The sequence below is a fragment of the Oryx dammah genome, unplaced genomic scaffold, assembly GCF_014754425.2.
Source record: "Oryx dammah isolate SB20612 unplaced genomic scaffold, SCBI_Odam_1.1 HiC_scaffold_21, whole genome shotgun sequence".
Lineage (NCBI taxonomy): Eukaryota > Metazoa > Chordata > Mammalia > Artiodactyla > Bovidae > Oryx > Oryx dammah.
Window position 1 is genome coordinate 50,366,249 of NW_024070205.1, and position 20,272 is coordinate 50,386,520.

General features: G+C 35.2%; 1 protein-coding gene across 14 annotated transcripts in view; it reads left to right on the forward strand.

The window, feature by feature from the left end:
* Positions 1 to 20,272, forward strand: part of CDC42BPA (CDC42 binding protein kinase alpha) — a 299,246-nt gene that overhangs the window by 150,672 nt on the left and 128,302 nt on the right. For all 14 annotated transcript variants that reach the window (XM_040263625.1, XM_040263632.1, XM_040263627.1 and 11 more), the window contains exons 7-10: positions 6,219 to 6,419; positions 8,767 to 9,015; positions 9,565 to 9,644; positions 13,603 to 13,769. In XM_040263625.1, the coding sequence (XP_040119559.1) occupies positions 6,219 to 6,419; positions 8,767 to 9,015; positions 9,565 to 9,644; positions 13,603 to 13,769 (697 nt within the window). The remainder of the gene's footprint in view (positions 1 to 6,218; positions 6,420 to 8,766; positions 9,016 to 9,564; positions 9,645 to 13,602; positions 13,770 to 20,272) is intronic.

Here is a 20,272-nt window from a genome sequence, read left to right on the forward strand (position 1 = left end):
CATTACACATTTATAAGAAGTCAGTTTTTGTGTGGGGATGTCTTGCTGTAATTCTTTTTCTTTCTCTGAAATTGTTTTGGATATTCTTGGCCATTTGTTTTCCCATATGACTGTTAGGATTATATTATTGGTTTATATACATACAGACACATAAACACCCCTTCACATATATAAGCTTGTAGACCTTCACTGAATTTAGAGATTAATTTTGGGAAAACTTTGTCTATAACTTGCAGTCTTCCCATCTATGAATATGGTTTCTGTCTTCATTGTTTTAGGTTTCTCTTATTTGTATAAAGTTTTATAATTATGTTCAGGTAAAGGTAAATTATGTCAAGGTAAATTCATTACCTTTATTTGTTAGATTTTCTCCTAGATACCTTGTGGAGTTTTTTGTTTTGGGGCTATTATAAATGGATAACTTAAAATTTTGCATTTTAATAGTTTGTTGCTATTCTTTAGGACCACAGTTGATTTTTGTATTCATCCCAAAACAAGCAAGCTTGCTAAGCTTTTTTTTTTTATTAGTTCAAAACAATTTATAGATTCTATATGTACATTTTTCTATATAGACAATCTTATAATCTGCAGATAATGACCAGCTTTGTGTTTTGTCCTTTCCAGTCCTTACATTTTTATTTTGCTGTTTTTTTTTTCCTATCATGCAGTCAGTGATCTTCAGCACAGTATTAATGTTGTGGTATTTGGGAGCTTCTCTGCGTTGTTCCTAGCTTTATTGGTGTTTTCCCTGTAGTTTTAAATTAAGCAGTATATTTGCTGGAAGCTTTTGGTATGTATTCTTCATCAGATTAAGGAAATTTCTGTTTCTGATTGCCATGTTATGGTTGTCAATGTTGTACATTCAAATCATTTTTCTGCATCTATTGAGTGGATATCAGAGTGTTTTTCCTGTTATATGATAAGTGACATAGATTGTCCAGTGTTAAAGCATACATTCTTTGAATGTAAATGTGACTTTATCATCAAGTTATATTGCTTGCTATCTTTGATCAAATTGCTAGATTGACCATGCTAAAATTTTATATTGAATTGTTACCTGAGATTCATATCTGACATTGATTATATCTGAGTTTGCAGTAAAATTTTCCTTCTCAAATTTTTCTTGTCTGCCTTGTTTTGTACTTAGGTTGTTTTAGCCTTATAAAATGAACAGGGGAGCCTTGTCCCCACCCTTACCCATTTTGGATCTAGAACAGTTCTTATAGTACTGGGGTTATCTGTTTCTTATGTAATTGGTGGAACTCACTTTAAATCACCATTGCTTCAGTGAGGTTTTGTTTTCTTCTTATTTTGTTTGTTTTCCAGGTAGATTTTATACTATTGATTCAGACTTTTTAATGGTTATAGGTCTCTTTGGTTTTCTATTTCTTCCTGAGTCAGTTTTGGTAAGTTACATTTTTTTTCTATGAAAATTATCTCTTTTCTCTGCATTTTCAATTTTATTTGTATAAAATTGATCAGATTGCACTCTTTCTAGTTTTAAAATCTCAATTACATGCATATTTCACCCCTTTCTTCATTCCTAATATTGTTTATTTATGCTTAACTTTTTCTTCGTAAGTTTTGACATAGAGCATTTTACTAAATATTTTCGAGCTTTAGTTAGAATTCTTCTGTGGACCATTAATTATTTAGATGTGTGCCTTTTAGTATTCATAGTACAATATTTACATATCTGGTGTTTATAGAAAGTTTTCTTTTACTGAAGAGTGGATCTATTTGTTAGCAGTTTTTTAGCATTTGTCAAGATTATGTTTTGATTTCGCATGGGCCAGTTCTTTTAACTATTACATATTTGTTTGAAATTATGAATCTTTTTCTAACTTTTGGTTGCAGATATCTGTAATAAGATTAAAGTTGTAAACTTTGTTCAAAATTTTAATATTCTTACTACCTCTATTTCTTTCTGATCTATTTATTATTTAAAAATCTTTACTATGATGTTGAATTTCTTAATTTTCCCTTGTAATTTTCACAACTCTTTTGTAGCTATGTTGTTAGTTACATATTATTTAGGATTGCTCTTCCATGGTATTTTCTATTTATGTTAATAAATGATTAAAAATCATAATAATCATCTTGGCCTTAGAATCTATTTTGACTGATAATTAATACAGCTCCCTTAGCTTTCTTTTGTTTAGCATATGCCTGGCATATTTTTCCATCCTTTTTCTTAAAAAACGTTTCTTAGGTTCTACGTCTAGGTGCATTAAACAGATTATTGCTGATTTTTCAAAAAAATTTTCATTTTGGTTTTGTCACCTAATGTGATAATGGTGCTTTTTGATAGGTGAACTTAATCACTTGTGAATTTCATTATTAATTTGTTTGTATTTCTTTCTAGTATCTTGTACTATTTACTATAGGTTTTGCTTGTTTATTTACATCATGCTTCCCACCCCCTTTCCCCCTTTTTGTTGGCTGGGTCAAATTTGTTTTTATTTCTTTTTTTTTCCTTTTTGGAAGTTATAAATTCTATTTCAAATATTTTAATGTTTATCTTAAAAATTTAAGCATTTATCATTTATGTTAAATCTAGTTTTCCCCATATTCCTAATCAAAGAAAAAAACTTAGTTTATCTTATATACAAAAATTAGCTTGAAATGGATCAAAATCCTAAATGTAAGAGTTAAAACTTACATTTAAGGGGCAGAGGGAGAAGTTTTATGATATTGGATTTGGCAGCGATTTCTTGGATATGACAGAAAACAATATGCAACAACAAAAATAGATGAATAGACTACATCATCATTAAAAATTTCTATGCATCACAAGATACAGTTGTTATAGTGAAACGGCAGCCTATACAGTGGGAGAAAGTAGTTGTAAATTGTATGTCTGACAAGAGGTTATTATCCAGAATGTATAAAGAATTCCTGCAACTCAATAACAGACTAACAACCCAGTTCAAAATACGCAAAGGATTTGAAGTGATGTTTCTCCTGAGAAGACAGACGAATGACTCCGCATCACTAGTCAGTACGGAAATGCACATCAAAACCACAATGAGATACTGCTTCGTACCATTAGGATGGCTACTATAAAAAAAACAGTAGGAACAAGTTTTGGTAAAGTTGTGGGAAAATTGGAACCTTTGTGCACTGCTGATGGAGTTGTAAAATGCTGTAGCCACTGTGGAAAATAGTATAACAGTTCTTCAAAAAGCTGAAAATAAAATTACCATATGATCTAGCAGTTCCACATTTGTGTACATATTCCACAGAAGGTAAAGCAGAGTCTCAAAGAGATGCTTGTTCACCCATGTTCGCAGCACCATTATTCACAGAAGCCAAGGGATGTAAGCAACTCAGGTGTCCACTATTGGATGAATGGGAAAAAAAATGTGGTATATCCATACATTGGAACATTATTCAGCTTTAAAAGAACATCCTGATCCATCCTACAACATGGATAGACCTTTTAAAAAACATGCCAAATGACATACACCAGACACAAAGAACACATTATTGTGCAGTTTCACTTGTATAAACTACCTAGAGTAGTCAAATTCTTAGCAGCTATAGTGGTGGTTGTTAGGGTCTGGGAGGAGAAGGAGATGGGGGAGTTATTATTTAATAGATTTTCAGTTTTGTAAGATGAAAAGAGTTTTAGAAATGGATGGTGGTGACGGTTGCACAGCAGTGTAAATGTACTTAATGCCACCTATCTGTACACTTGGAAATGGTTATGATGGTAAATTTTGTCATGGGTATTTTACCACAATTAAAAATAATAATTAAAAAATAAATGAAAAAATAGAAAACCAAGAAACTGAGAACATTTTAATCCTAATCACTCCCTTAGTAACTGGTTGTTTTCTGGTATTTTAGCTCCATATTATTTTTCATCTTTTGAGTAGTTACTCCTTCCTCCTCTTCCCCCATCTCCTGTTGCTATTATTGCTCCCGCTCATCTTCATGTTACTCTTTATTGCCCTATTTCTCCTTTTCTTCATCGTTATTTTATCCAGTTAATCACCGTTTAGGTGCATGTTAAAGTTGACTAATATCTTTGTTCACAGGTGCTTCTAGTGTCACATTCTTTCCTCTAGATTATGTTTCTTGATTTGAAGTATATCCTTTAGTACTCCTGTTTAACTATATGTTAAACATATAGAGTCTATATGTGGTAGTTCACTCGCTCTTTGTATGAAAATATCTTTGTTTAATCCCCATTTCTGTTCTATAATTTAGGTGGGTAGGGAATATAATATTGACCATTACTTTGTTTCATCACTTTGAAAAATACAATTCCATTCTCTTCTAACAGCTACATTAGCATTAATAATTCAGCTGTCAGTCTAATTATCATTTCTTGGGTAGAAAATCTCTTTTTATTTCATAGGTTTTTAGAATCTCTTACCTTTAGTGCTCTGTAGTTTAACAAAGTGTACAGATGTGGATCTGATTTTATTTCTTCATATCTTTTATTTCAACAACTAGTTTTTTTCCATTTTAGGACGTTATTTTTTTCAGCTTTTTCTTATGCTTTAGATTTTTTAACATCTAATAATTTTAAACATACTTATTTTATGAAGTAGAACTGATAATTTTTTGAGGTCTGATTGTGGTGTTTGTTTGGATTTCTGGCTTTTGCTCATAAATGGAATATTTCCTCATTTAGTTATGTTATTGGATTCTGAACTCATCTTTTAGTGAATTTTTATGTGTGAGAATTATATGAGGCCAAGTTTGGGCATGTATCCTCCAGGTAGTTTTGAATCTGTTATGAGAAGCTTTCTAGGCGCACCTAACCAGATGCCGGTATTTTACCAGTTTCTTGGCTTGAGAATTTCTGAACCGCAGAAGTCCTGTGCATTAGAATCCCAAGTGGTGGGACCATGTGACCTAAAAGTTACGAATTTCTAAAGGAGTAAATTTTTTTCACATATGCCACTGTCTTTCTCTGCTGAATGGCAGATTTTGTAATTCACCTTTTTACTTAGAATATACCCTTTAGGCCTGGAGAAGGGAATGGCTGCCCACTCCAGTATTTCTGCCAGGAGAATTCCATGGGCAGAGTAGTCTGGCGGACTACAATTCTTGGGGTTACAGTCAGACACGACTAATCGAATGGCTGACTGACTAACACACGTGCGCATATGCACACCTTTTAGGATAAAGATTATATGGGGCAGACTTTTACTTCAAAACTCAGGTAAGCGCAGGATCTTTCCTTTTGACCTTATGTATATGTTAAAAGTCAAGTACCTAGAAAATGAAAACAATTTCCCAACTGCACTCCTGCTCTAATGCTTATTGCCCTGGTTTCTAATCATTTATTGATTACATATATCTAAGAATGTCTCTTTATTTAAAGGCTCATTTATACATTTAGAAAATGTTTGTTATATTTTATCTAGTATTTTTAAGAATTTTCAAGAATGTTCAAGTTACTTAATCTCAGTATTGCCAAAGAAGTCTGTTCTATAATTATTAAGAATGGTACTTTAGAAAATTCAGAGTATTAACCATTATTTTATCTTGAGAATGTTCATTTCTTGGTATGTTCTCTAAAAACATATAAAAAACTAATTTTCTTTTATTTTGGAATACCTTAAAAGATATGTGCCCAGGATCTGTTTTTAGCTGTTGTTTTCTAAGTTATATCTACATTGCCATAATTGTATGTTCTCTGTTTAGACTCAGTGTTTTGAAGAATATTTTTCCCCTTTGATAATTTTTTAAATAAATAAATAGTTTGCAGGACATTATTAACATTTATTTAGTTAGATTATCATTAAAATGTTTTAAAATAATCTCCAAGCTGCTTATAATAGTAGCCAGGTTTTTTTCTGTTTCTTTCCGCACATAATTAATTGTAAAATTTTCAAGTTCCACTTAAAATATGGCAATGTTGGACAGATAATATCAATAATAAGAATGTTCTAAAATAAATATTCAATTTGTGGTTTGTGGCTGTGGTGTTCATATATCTTTACTCTAAGTATAGTCAACTAAGTAACAGCTATAATAAACATTCTATAGTGTTAAAAATCTGGAGAACTTGTTGGTGTAGTAATCATATATATTTTAACTTATATGGACAAGGAGACTAAATTCAGATAATGACAAAATTGAAGTTGTTATGAAATAGTGCTTATTGTGTTTCTATATAAATATAAACATTTCTAATTAAAATAATTATTTATTTCTAATATATTATGGTTGATTGCTAACAATGTGAACTTCTTCAGGTCCAATCCTCAGTGGCTGTTGGAACTCCAGATTATATCTCTCCTGAAATCCTTCAAGCCATGGAAGATGGAAAAGGCAGATATGGACCTGAGTGTGACTGGTGGTCTTTGGGGGTCTGTATGTATGAAATGCTTTATGGAGAAACACCATTTTATGCAGAATCTCTGGTGGAAACATATGGAAAAATCATGAATCACAAAGTTAGTATATTTTACTATTTTTCACATTAGTGTGGCAAATAATACATATAATAAAATTAAAATGTGATATTTAAAAAGAGAATGATTTTCCAAAAACAATAAATAATCTAATTTCTATGCTAGTAGGGAACATGACCAACATGAGTAATCAAAATCCATAAATTATTTTTTTATTTATAAATTATGTATAAAATTATTAGTCTTCATCTTGTAATTTATCAGAGATGCTAATAAGTAAGACAATTAAATGATCTCTCCAGTAGAGTAACAAAGATCATGAGCAGACAATTTATCATTACTACTATAGCAGAGACATTACTTTGCCAACTAAGGTCTGTCTAGTCAAGGCTATGGTTTTTCCTGTGGTCATGTATGGATGTGAGAGTTGGACTGTGAAGAAGGCTGAGCACCGAAGAATTGATGCTTTTGAACTGTGGTGTTGGAGAAGACTCCTGAGAGTCCCTTGGACTGCAAGGAGATCCAACCAGTCCATTCTGAAGGAGATCAACCCTAGGATTTCTTTGGAAGGAATGATGCTAAAGCTGAAACTTCAGTACTTTGTCCACCTCATGCGAAGAGTTGACTCATTGGAAAAGACTTTGATGCTGGGAGGGATTGGGGGCAGGAGGAGAAGGGGACGACAGAGGATGAGATGGCTGGATGGCATCACTGACTCGATGGACGCAAGTCTGAGTGAACTCCAGGAGTTGGTGATGGACAGGGAGGCCTGGCGTGCTGCGATTCATGGGGTCGCAAAGAGTCGGACACGACTGAGCGACTGAACTGAACTGAACTATAGTATAAGTGTAATCATGACTAGAATGCATTTAAAATTCTCAATCTTAATAATAATAGATAGATGAAATCCAAATTAAAATAAGAATGGTATACTTTTTCTCCCTGACAAATTGGCAAAGATGAAAAGAAAATAGTACTCTTTACTATAAATGATCCATTGAGAAGAAAAGTGTTAGACATCACTGATAGGGATGTAAATTGATATAATCTTTCTGTCAAGAAGTCTGTAAGTTTTCATCAACAACCTTAGAAAGAAATGGTTAAAACTTTTGGTTGAGCACCTTCAATACTAAGAATCTACCATAAGGAAATATTCACAGAACAAAGCTATATGTGTAAGAATACTTATCCCAGTATTATTTATGATCATCAAACATTGGAAACAGTCCAGATGCACAGCAGGAAAGAATAAAATTTTAATCCATTTAATACCAAATGAAATAGATTGTATGAGAAGAGGGAGACTCTGATTATCAGTCTCAGAAGATTATGAGTAATTGCAAAAACCTAGAATATGAATAGGAATATCCCATAAAGGGAGTGGTAATCTGTTCTTTTTAATTTGTTGTGGTAGTACAGTTATAATTAATTGCTATATATAGTTGTTATTAGTTGCTAAGTCATGTCTGACTGTTTTTTGTCCCCATGGACTGTAATCTGCCAGGCTCCTCTGTCCAGGGGATTCCCAGCTAAGACTACTGGAGTGGGTTGCCATTTCCTTCTCCAGGGGATCTTCCTGACCCAGGAATTGAACCCAGGTCTCTTGCATCGCAAGCGGATTCTTTACTACTGAGCCACCAGGGAAGCCCCAAATATATATATATATGTTAGTTTTACAGAGTTGATGCTTTTCTGTCTGGCTGCAAAGATAATCTGCTAAATAGTTATCAAGAGTTTGAAAACAAGAAATAGCTCCAAAGTTGTCAGTAGCATGTAAAGCATTTCTGATAGAAGTCATTGTACTGTAACATGGTTGTTGAGAGCACAGATTCTAGAATCAGACAGTTTCAGTTCAAATTCTAGCTCTACCATTGATTATGTAACCTTGGGCACTTATTTTAACTGTTTCTTTGTCTCCTTTTCTATAAAATTAGAGTAATACAGTGGCTCTGAGGATTAAATGGGCTAAACAAGTAACATACTTCTAGTAGTACATATTATATTCTTTACAGATGTTTAGTATTAATCATTAGTGTGTGACTTATATGAACGTTATCATATAATCAATATAATATCAATCACATATACTATTATGTAAATTCTATTACATTTAGTGAATTCTTTTTATTTTGACAACATTTAAGGTGTTTTTACATTTAACGTATTCTTTCTGTAGTACATGTATGACTAAGTTACATATGAAGAGTTCTTTTACGAAAATGATCCTTTTAAATTTATTCTTGAATCTCCTTTAGTGTCAGTACTTTGTACCAGTACATATTTATTAGATCTTTTAAAAAGTATATATATTTTTAAGAAGGTCAGTGTTAGCATCAACCTACTTTGGAAATTAGTGATTTATATTTTGTTTCTATTATTCTCTATTTAGGAGAGGTTTCAGTTTCCCCCGCAAGTGAGTGATGTGTCTGAAAACGCTAAGGATCTTATTAGAAGACTCATCTGTAGCAGAGAGCATCGACTTGGTCAAAATGGAATAGAAGACTTTAAGAAGCACCCATTTTTCAATGGAATTGATTGGGATAATATTCGGAACTGTGAAGCACCTTATATTCCAGAAGTTAGTAGCCCAACAGATACGTCGAATTTTGATGTGGATGATGATTGTTTAAAGAATTCTGTGAGTATGATTGTTTAAAGAAGTTCTCTCTGCTTTTTCTAAAAAAATATGGTTATAAAGTAATTTCATAGGCCATCTTACCATTTATCACTTCAACAGTTGTCAAGGCACATGTAGACCTTGAAAAAGACCGCTTGCTTACTGAAAGAGATCTGAAACAAGAGGGCAGAGCATCTCCTTGTTCCGCTCTGGCTGGGAACATGTGTGTAGGGCAGTGCAAATTTTTCTTTGCTCTGCAAATATGTGAAAATAACTACAAAAGTATTTGTGAATATTGGTTTGGGATTACAAATAAAATTTAACAACTAGGCAAATTCACATATATGGAACACATGAATAATGATGTACTCTCAATATCCATCAGACTTTAAATCTTTCTTTTCTTTTTATTAGAATTCTACAGTAGCAATGTTTCTGGTCTAAATTTTTTATCACCAAACGTCTAGACCAAACTTATCAGTGTTTGTAAATTGTTGACAGTGAATTTTTATAGCCCAGTCTGCAGTTTATAGTTATTTATGTTTTACTGGATGTTTCTTCCTTCTTTAGGAAACGATGCCCCCACCAACACACACTGCCTTTTCTGGTCACCATCTGCCATTTGTTGGTTTTACATATACTAGTAGCTGGTAAGTTTGAAAAGTTAATGTGATTTGGATAATTTAAAGCAAATTAAAAATGAATTGAGGTTTTAAAACTATAATGCATAAGAGAGCCTTGTAAGTAAAAAAAAAAATTTTTTTTAATAGGTTGAAGCTGCTTCTAGGAAAAGTTAGACATTATGAAGTGAATAAAACATATTAATATAAGAATCTTAACTCATTTTGAGGGGAGAAAGAATAGAACACAGAGAGCTCAGAATCTGTTAGCAATGGAACAGGAATTAGAAGAGTCTTAGGCTATCGAAGAAATATTTTCTAGGTTCCAAACGTCAGTCTTTCAACCTATCGATCTTAGCCCTCTTTCCACTAACCCTCATTCTACCTATATCTTCTCTTTCCTTCTCGTGTAAGTGAAAGTCGCTCAGTCATGTCCAACTCTTTGTGACCCCATGGACTATACAGTCCATGGAATTCTTCAGGCCAGAATACTGGAGAGGATAGCCGTTCCCTTCTTCAGGGTGTCTTCCCAACCCAGGGATCGAACACAGGTCTCCTGCATTGCTGGTGGATTCTTCACCAGCTGAAGCCACAAGGGAAGCCCTGTTTCCTCCTTACCATTCCTTAAATTTCATTGAGAATGATTACAGTCACTCCTTGGGTGCTTCTCAGTTCCTGGCTATCTCATTCTATGACATTGGTTTTGCTAAGTTACCATTCCTTATTACAACTCAGTTTTCTGCCTGTACCTGTGCAGTTCAGATTGTCTAGAGAAAAATATCTGAGTACACTTACTGATCTCACTTTAAGTTCATGATTACCAATCCCAAGTGCCCCTTATTGCTGCCCGGCAAATATACTCTATTACCCTAGTGTATTCACTCTTCACTCTCCTAGGTAACTATTTCCTACTTTATACTTTGCCTCTGAAACCTCTGTCATTCTTACTCTTACCTGATGACCTTACTTCCGCTTTCACAGAGAGATTGGAGCGATCAGCAGACAGCTTCCACAGGCCGCATCATACATATCTCTAGACCCATATACTCTTCTTTATGTGTATGACCATGTGAGCTCCCTACCTAGCGCCCATCCCTTCTGTTCCTTCTTGCCTACTCTAGTGCGTTGCTGTTACATCATAAAATTTCCCCTTTGTGTAATTTGCATAACAGATCATTTCCATCAGCTTACAAAATGTAGGTTTTTCTTTCATCTTAAAGCAAAATTAAAAAATCTCTCTTAATCCAACTTTCTTTACCTGCTACCAGCCATTTTTATGCTCTTCAATACAGCAAAATTACTTCCAACTGTTGCCCTGACTTTGTCCATTTTTCTCATCCTCTTCTTTCTTGGTACCATTCCAGTCAAGTTTGTGCTCCTGTCACTTGACACAAACTGATTTTTATCAATGTCACCGCTGGCCTCCCTGGCGCTGTTTGATGGTCATTTCTTTGGTGCTGGTCTTCCTTATTTGCCTAGTCTCATCTCCTTGCCACAGCTCCTTCCCATTACAGCACTTTCCAGAACACTTGCCTTATTTCTCCTTGTCTTTCTGGCCACTCGCACTCATTCTCCACATCCCTCCTAATTTCCTGTGGCTTGTGGCTTCGTCTTTGAATCTTTTCCATTTATACTCTCTGCTGCTCCCCTAGGTGGTATTTGCTGATGACTTCTAAAATGTATATTTCCAGCTGAAGCCTCTCTTCTACTTAAAATCTCTCTTAATCACCTACTTCAGATGTTCATATTGTCATTTCTTAAATTTCTGTGAACCTATCTGATTGATTCTGCTAAATGATAAGTCATAGTATGTCACTCACCTGTGCAGGACCAATCCTCACTGCCCCTACCTCCAGTGGCTTCATATCTTAACTCCAAACAAAGTTCTTATGAGACCCAATAAGGCTCACTTTATCTTTCTCATTTTACTTCCTCCTACTCTTGTCCTTGCTCACTGTGCAGCCCCACAGGTCTCCTTTCTGGCCTGTGAACATGCCAGAGAACTCTTGCCTCAGGACTTTGGCACTTCTTTTTTTCTTGTATTAAGTTTATTTTATTGAAGTACACTTGATGGTGTGTTTGTACTTCTGTTCCATTTGCCGGGAATGTCTTTCCTCTCATATTACCTTGACAGGGCCACTTATTTTTTCCGGACTTTTTCAAGGTTACTTTCCGAGCGATGACTTTCCTGACCACTTTATCTACATTTTAATTTACTCCGCCTCAATACTTCATTTCAAAAGGCAGAAAGGGGAAATGAAGTTGCCTTCCTTTCCTGTTTTTTGTTTCCTTCCTAGCCTTTTAACACTGCCATGTACTGAGTATTTTCCTTGTTTGTTTATTTTTGTCTCTGCCACCGGAATAAAAGCCTCTATATAGGCACATTTTGTCAGTTCTGTTCACTGCTGAATGTCCACCACTTCAAAGGTTTTTATTTAAATTGTATTGAGTTAAAGCATTTCACTTAAACATTTTTAATCAAAGTGTATAGTTGATATACAAGTTACAGATATACAATATACTAATTCACACTAGTTAGAGTTCAGTTCAGTTCAGTTCAGTCGCTCAGTCGTGTCCAACTCTTTGCATGAATCACAGCACACGAGGCCTCCCTGTCCATCACCATCTCCCGGAGTTCACTCAGACCCACGTCCATCGAGTCCATGATGCCATCCAGCCATCTCATCCTCTGTCGTCCCCTTCTCCTCCTGCCCCCAATCCCTCCCAGCATCACTTTTCCAATGAGTCAACTCTTCGCATGAGGTGGACAAAGTACTGGAGTTTCAGCTTTAGCATCATTCCTTCCAAAGAAATCCCAGGGTTGATCTCCTTCAGAATGGACTGGTTGGATCTCCTTGCAGTCCAAGGGACTCTCAGGAGTCTTCTCCAACACCACAGTTCAGACGCATCAATTCTTCGGCGCTCAGCCTTCTTCACAGTCCAACTCTCACATCCATACGTGACCACAGGAAAAACCATAGTCTTGACTAGATGGACCTTAGTCAGCAAAGTAATGTCTCTGCTTTTCAATATACTATCTAGGTTGGTCATAACTTTTCTTCCAAGGAGCAAGCGTCTTTTAATTTCATAGCTGCAGTCACCATTTGCAGTGATTTTGGAGCCCCCAAAAATAAAGTCTGACACTGTTTCCACTGTTTCCCCATCTATTTCCCATGAATTGATGGGACCAGATGCCATGATCTTCGTTTTCTGAATGTTGAGCTTTAAGCCAACTTTTTCACTCTCCTCTTTCACTTTCATCAAGAGGCTTTTTAGCTTCTCTTCACTTTCTGCCATAAGGGTGGTGTCATCTGCATATCTGAGGTTATTGATATTTCTCCCAGCGATCTTGATTCCAGCTTGTGTTTCTTCCAGTCTAGCGTTTCTCATGATGTACTCTGCATATAAGTTAAAGTTAATACTCCATTTATAGTAATTATAAAATATCGGCTATATTCCTTGTGTTGAGCAGTGTATCTTTGCTTATGAAGCATTTTATATAAGTAGCTTATGAAAGCATTTTATAATTCCACAGAAGACCGTGGTTGGTGCTTTTGATTGCTGTTTCACTTAGATGGTCACATTGTTTTAAGCTACCAGTAACCCTTCAGCAAGCTTCATTTTATAATTTATGGTTACTAGAATAAATTCAAGATAATTAGGACTATTTAAGTTTTTATTTTCAAAAATGCTTCTAAGGAATTCTCTGGTGGACTTAGGACTTGGTGCTTCCACTGCAAGGAGCCTGGGTTTGATCCCTGGTTGGGCAACTAAGATACTGAAAGCCATGTGGCACAGCCCCTGGTTCCAAAAGGTTGTTTATGGTGATTTTGAAAAAAAAAAAAAGTATTTTGTAATCACTCCAGATGGCTAGCTGTAACTACATGTTCAGATCCATGTTTTAAATGAACAGTTTCAAAAGGTTATCTTTTCTCTTCAGACTTATTATTTCAGTGTAAACCCATATTTTCCCTTTTTTTTTTTCCAGTGTTCTTTCTGATCGGAGCTGTTTAAGAGTTACAGCTGGTCCCACGCCATTGGATCTCGATGTTAATGTGCAGAGGACTCTAGATAACAACTTAGCAACTGAAGCTTATGAAAGAAGAATTAAGCGCCTTGAGCAGGAAAAACTTGAACTTAGTAGAAAGCTTCAAGGTAAATATATTTTAAAAATAATGTTTTCCCTTTTTGTATTGGACTCACTGTGTAGAAGCTGTTTATTATAAGTGATTGTTTTATCTTGAAAAAAACTTTTTTTATTAAATGGAAAAATGAAATTTATGCAGAATACAGTATAAATACAATAATGCTGTGTTGCTGTGCTTAGTTGCTCAGTCATGTCCGCTCTTTGCAACCCTATGGGCTGTAGCCCACCAGGCTGCTTTGTCCATCGGGATGGACAAATCCCCATGGGGGATTTGACAAGAATAGATTTGACAAGTCCAGACAAGAGTACTGGAGTGGGTTGCCATGCCTTCCTCTAGGGGATCTTCCCAACCCAGGGATCGAACCCAGGTCTTCTGCACTGCGGGCAGATTCTTTACTGTCTGAGCCACCAGGGAAGCTCATACAGTTTAATACCACTCACGTAAACTCAGAAAACTAACAGTAAGCAACAAAATAGCATTTGTTTCCCACAAGTACATATTTATGTATATAAATCTGTGGGACTAAATACCTCTGGGGAGTGGAAAGTAGTATTCAGTACTACTAATGAAAATGGAGCCCTTCTCATCCTGTCAATTCAGTTCAGTTCAGTCACTCAGTCGTGTCCGACTCTCTGCAACCCCATGAATCGCAGCACACCAGGCCTCCCTGTCCATCACCAACTCCCGGAGTTCACTCAGACTCATATCCATCGAGTCAGTGATGCCATCCAGCCATCTCATCCTCTGTCGTCCCCTTCTCCTCCTGCCCTCAATCCCTCCCAGCATCAGAGTCTTTTCCAATGAGTCAACTCTTCCCATGAGGTGGAGTTTCAGCTTCAGCATCATTTCTTCCAAAGAAATCCCAGGGCTGATCTCCTTCAGAATGGACTGGTTGGATCTCCTTGCAGTCCAGAGGATTCTCAAGAGTCTTCTCCAACACCACAATTCAAACGCATCAATTCTTCGGCGCTCAGCCTTCTTCACAGTCCAACTCACGCATCCATACATGACCACGGGAAAAACCATAGCCTTGACTAGATGGACCTTAGTCGGCAAAGTAATGTCTCTTCTTTCGAATATGCTATCTAGGTTGGTCATAACTTTTCTTCCAAGGAGTAAGTGTCTTTTAATTTCATGGCTGCAATCACCATCTGCAGTGATTTTGGAGTCCAAAAAAATAAAGTCTGACATTGTTTCCACTGTTTCCCCATCTGTTTCCTGTGAAGTGATGGGACCAGATGCCATGATCTTCGTTTTCTGAATGTTGAGCTTTAGGCCAACTTTTTCACTCTCCTCTTTCACTTTCATCAAGAGGCTTTTTAGTTGCTCTTCACTTTCTGCCATAAGGGTGGTGTCATCTGCATAACACTTTATGTAAGACTTCCTACCATATTTCCTCAGTCCTTAAAAATTCTAGCTTCTTGCGAACTGTCATTCTCTACAGTGTGACTCCTGTTGTAATATTTGGTGATTTTAAAATGCATGTTAGTGAACCTTTTAATATTCTGACTTCTTTGTTGATTCTTCACTTTCAGTGAGCTTGTTCTCTACCCTATCTCTACCACTCCTTCTGGTGGTAGTAAGATATATAATAGATTACAGTGTCTAAAATTCTTTATTAATCTCAATTTCAAGCAAACCTTCTGTATATTCCTGCTCATAATTTTCTAGTTAACTCTCTCTGGTGTCTCATGTGTTGTCCTTCAATTCCACCCTTACCTATAATTCTATCACCCTTTCTGTATTCCCCTTATACCCTCAGGTCTCATTCTTGGTCAATCTTAATTATACCCTTACATGCACTCTTAAATCTATTGCTCCTCTTTCTGTTAGTCACACTCCTTTGGCAGAACCCAACCATGTTTAAATACTTTGCATTTAACTATGTGGCTAAAAGTTGTGTGAAAACACACAACATGCCAGCTAATCCCACTTGAGATTCCTGAAAAGTAATCTCAAATTTACTAAGACCTTGATGCTGCCCAGCAATCCTACTTTTTTTCCTTAGTTCATTTCTCTAGCCTGTGTTGCAAAAGCCAATGATTATTTCCTGGTCTTCATCTTCTAGCCTATTAGAATTTGACCCAGTTGATCATATCCCTCTCCTGATAGCACTTTTTCTTGGCTTTTGAACACTTTATCTCCTGGTTTTCTTTTTCTTTATAAACCAACTGTTTCCAGTCTCATTTGCTGATTTGTCCTGAACTCAGACCTTTCAAACATCTATTTTCATTTTCTTTGTGTGTATACCCAGAAGTGGAATTGCTGTATCTTTAAGGTACATTTATTTTTGAATTTCTGAGGACCCTCCATATAGTTTTCCAGAGTCTATAAGGGTTCCCTTTTCACCACATCCTTACCCACACATGTTGTCTCTTCTTAGATATTCTAACAGGTGTGAGGTGATATCTCTTTGTGGTTTTGATTTGCATTTCTCAGATGATTAGTGATGTTAAGCATCTTTTCATGTGCCTTGTCGCTCATTTATAATGTTCTCTTTGCAGAAATGTCTGTTTAGTTTTTCTGCCCTTTTAGAAGTCAGCTTGCTTGCTTTGTAATAAAGTTGTATGAGTTCTATATATATTTTGGACATTAACCATTTATCCAATGTATAGTTGCAAAATTTTTCTGCCATTCTGTATTTTTTCTCTTTTTTTTTGCTATACAGACGCTCTTGAGTTTGATGTAGTCTACTGATTTTTTTCTTTTGTTGTATTTTTGACATCATATCCAAAAAATCATTGCCAAGGCCAGTGTTAAGGAGCCTTTTTTTTTTTTTAACTACATTTTCATCTGTGAAACGTATGGCATTGGATCTTACAGAAGTCTTTGAAACATTTTGAGTTAATTTTTGTGAGTAGTATGAGTTAGAAGTCCAGTTTCAGTGTTCTGCATGTGTTTCTCTGGTTTTCCCAGCACCATTTGTTGAAGAGACTATCTTTTCCACCTTAGGTTCTTAACTCCCTTGTCAAGTATAACTTGACTGTATGTACTGGGATTTTACTCTGGGCTCTCTACTCCACTGGTGTCTGTGTCTGTTTTGTGCCAGTACACTACTATTTTTAACATTATGGCTTTGTAATATAGTTTGAAATCGGGATACTTCCACGTTTGTTCTTTTTTCTCAAAATTGCTTTCAATATTCAGTGTTTTTCATGGTTCCACAAACACTTAGGATTGTTTCTTCTATTCCATGAAGAATGCCTTTGGTATTTTGATGCAAGTTGTGTTGGTTCTGTAGATGGATTTGGTAGTATGTATATTTTACCAGTGTTAATTCTTCTGATCCATGAACATGGGATGTCTTTCTGTTTGTATCTTCTTCAGTTTCTTTTAGCAAAGTCTTGTCATTTTTATTGTACATATCTTTCACATCCTTGGTTAAGTTTATTCCTGAGTAGTTTCTTGCTTTTGATGCTATTATGAATGGGATAGTTTTCTTTATTTCTTTTTCATATATTCATTATTAGTGTAAAGGAATGCAGCTAATTCCTATATGTTAATTTTGTATCCTACACTTTACCAAAATAGTTGATTAGTTCCAACAGTTTTGTTTTTTTTTTTTGGGTTGCCTCTTTGAGATTTATACTATAAAATCACATTGACAAATACTGACAATTTTACTTCTTTATAATGTCAATGCCTTTTATTTTTTTTTTCTTGCTTAATTATTATAGCTAGGAATTTTAGTACTATATATTGAATAAGAATAATGAGAATGGCCATCCTTTTCTTGTTCTGGATCTTAGAGGAAAATCTTTCAGCTTTTCTCCATTGAGTATAATGTTATCTGTGGGTTTGTTGTATATGGCCTTTACTGTGTTGAGTTATGTTCCTTCTACACCCAACCTTTTAAGGATTTTCATCATAAAAGGATGTTGTATTCTTTTAAGATGCTTTTTCTGCATCTATTGAAGTGATCCTGTGATTTTTATATTTCAATTTGTTGATGTGATGCATTATATTTATTGTTTTGTGTATGTTGAGCCATTCTTGCATGCCAGGGAAAAATCTCATTTGATCATGGTGTATAATCCTTTTAATGTGTTCTTGAATTTGGTTTGCTAATATTTTACTGAAAAACTTTACATCTGTATTCTTCAGAGATATTGGTTAATATAGTTGGCCCTTGAACAACACAAGGGTGTGTGGCACAAGCCCAGTGCAGTCAAAAATCTGTGTATAACTTCACAGTTGTTCTCTGTAACCATGGTTCTGCATCTACAAATTCAACCACCTGGGGATCATGTAGTACATATTTACTGAAAAAAATGTGGGTATAAATGGGCCTGTGCAGTACAAAGTGGTGTTGCTCAAGGGACAACTGTGCCTTTCTTGTGGTCTCCTTATCTGGTTTTGGTGTCAAGATAATGCTGGCTTTGTAAAATGAGTTTGGAGGTGTTCCTTCCTCCTCAATATTTTGGAAAAGAGGAGGACTGATGTTAATTCTTCTTAAAATGACTGGTAAAATTCATCAATGAAGCCATCTGGTCCTGAGATTTTCTTTCTGGGAGGTTTCTGATTATTGATTCAATCTCTTTACTCATTATTGGTCTGTTCAGATTTCCTAGTTTTCCGTGATTCAGTCTTGGTCAGTTTTGTTTCTAGAAATCTGTTCACTTCTTCTAGGTTATGTAATTTCTTTGCATACAGTTATCCATAGTAGCCGCTTATGAGCCTCTGTATTTCTATAGGATCCCGTGTAATGTCTCCTCTTTCATTTCTAATTCTATTTGAATCTTCTCTCTCCTTTCTTAGTCTAGATGAAAGTTTTGTCACTTTTGTCTTTTCAAACAACCAGCTTTTAATTTGATTGATCCTTCCTGTAGTTTTTCTTGTCTATTTCATTCATTTCAGCTCTGAACTGTATATTTCCTTCCTTCTGCTAGCTTTCCGTTCAGTTCAGTCGTGTCTGACTCTTTGTGACCCTGTGGACTGCAGCACACCAAGCTTTTCTGTCCATCACCAACTCCTGAAGATTGCTCAGACTCATGTCCATCAAGTCAGTGATGCCATCCAAGGGTTAATTTATTCTTCTTTAATTCCTTGAGATGTAAAGTTAAATTATTTGAGATATTTCTAATTTTTTAATATATGCATTTTTTTACAATAAACTTTCCTCTCAGAACTGCTTTGCTGCATCCCACAAATTTGATAATGTCATATTTCCAGTTTCATTAGTTTTGAGATTTTTTTTTCTCTTGATTTCTTCTTTCACCCATTGGTTGTTCAGAAGTATGTTGCTTAGTTTCCACATGTTTGTAGATCTTCTCACTTTCCTCTTTATATCAATTTCTATTTTCATACCATTGTGACCAGCAAAGATAATTGGTGTGATTGCAGTCTTTTTTTGTTTGTAAAGATATGTTTTTTGTCCTGTCATATGATCTGTTCTGGAGAATGTTCTATGTGCACTTGAGAAGAATGTATATTCTGCTGCTGTTATATGCACTGTTCTGTATATGTTTGTTAAATCTGTTTTTCTAAGATGGTTCATTTCCAACATTTCCTTGTTGATTTTCTGTTTGTACAGTTTATCATTGCTGAGAGTGGCATACTGAAGTCCCCTACTATTATGCTGTTGTCTGTTTCTCTCCTAGGGTTTGTTAGTATTTAATGTATTTTGGTGCTCTGCTGTTTGGAGCCTGTATATTTACAGTTGTTATATCTTCTTGATGTATTGACCCCTTTATCATTATAATGACCTTCTTTGTCTCTTTGTTACCGTTTGTGGCTGAAGTATATTTTGTCTGATTTAAGTATAGCTACACTCATTTTGTTTTGCTTTCTGAAATATTATCTTCCATCCCTTCACTTGGAGCTTATTTTTGCTGATAGAGCTGAAATGAGTCTCTTGTAGGCAGCATATAGTTGGAACTTGACTTTTTTTTTTCCAGTCATCCACTTTGTGCCTTTTGTTTGGTAAATTCAATCCATTCATTCCATTTAGGGTGATTATTGGTATGTAAGGACTTATTACTACCATTGATCTTTTGCCTTCTGGTTATTTTGTATCTCCATTGGGTTTTTTCTTCTTCTTTTGTTGTCTACCTTTGTAAGTTGATGATTTACAATGGTGATTTGCTCATTGTTCCCTTTTTTATGTGATGTCTCTCCTCTAAATGTTTGCTTTGTCTTTACCATGACATTTACATAAAATAACTAATTGATAAACTAGTCCTTTTTCTGCTGATAGTAACCCATCTTCACTCACCTATAGAGGTTTCATCAGTTTACATCTCCTGTTATATTTTTGATGTCACAAATGATCACTTTTTATGCTGTGAATTTGCTACCAAATGGTAGTAGCTATAGTAAGTTTTAATGCTCTTTTCCTTTAACATTTATGCTATAATTAATTGTTTAACATACTATTCCAAAATACATTACAATTTTCTAATTCTGACTGTATTTGTTACCTTGATCAGAGTCTTGTGTACTTTAATCTTTTTTGTTTCGGCTTGAAGAACTCCTTTCAGCATTTCTAGTGGTGGTGAACTCTCAGCTTTT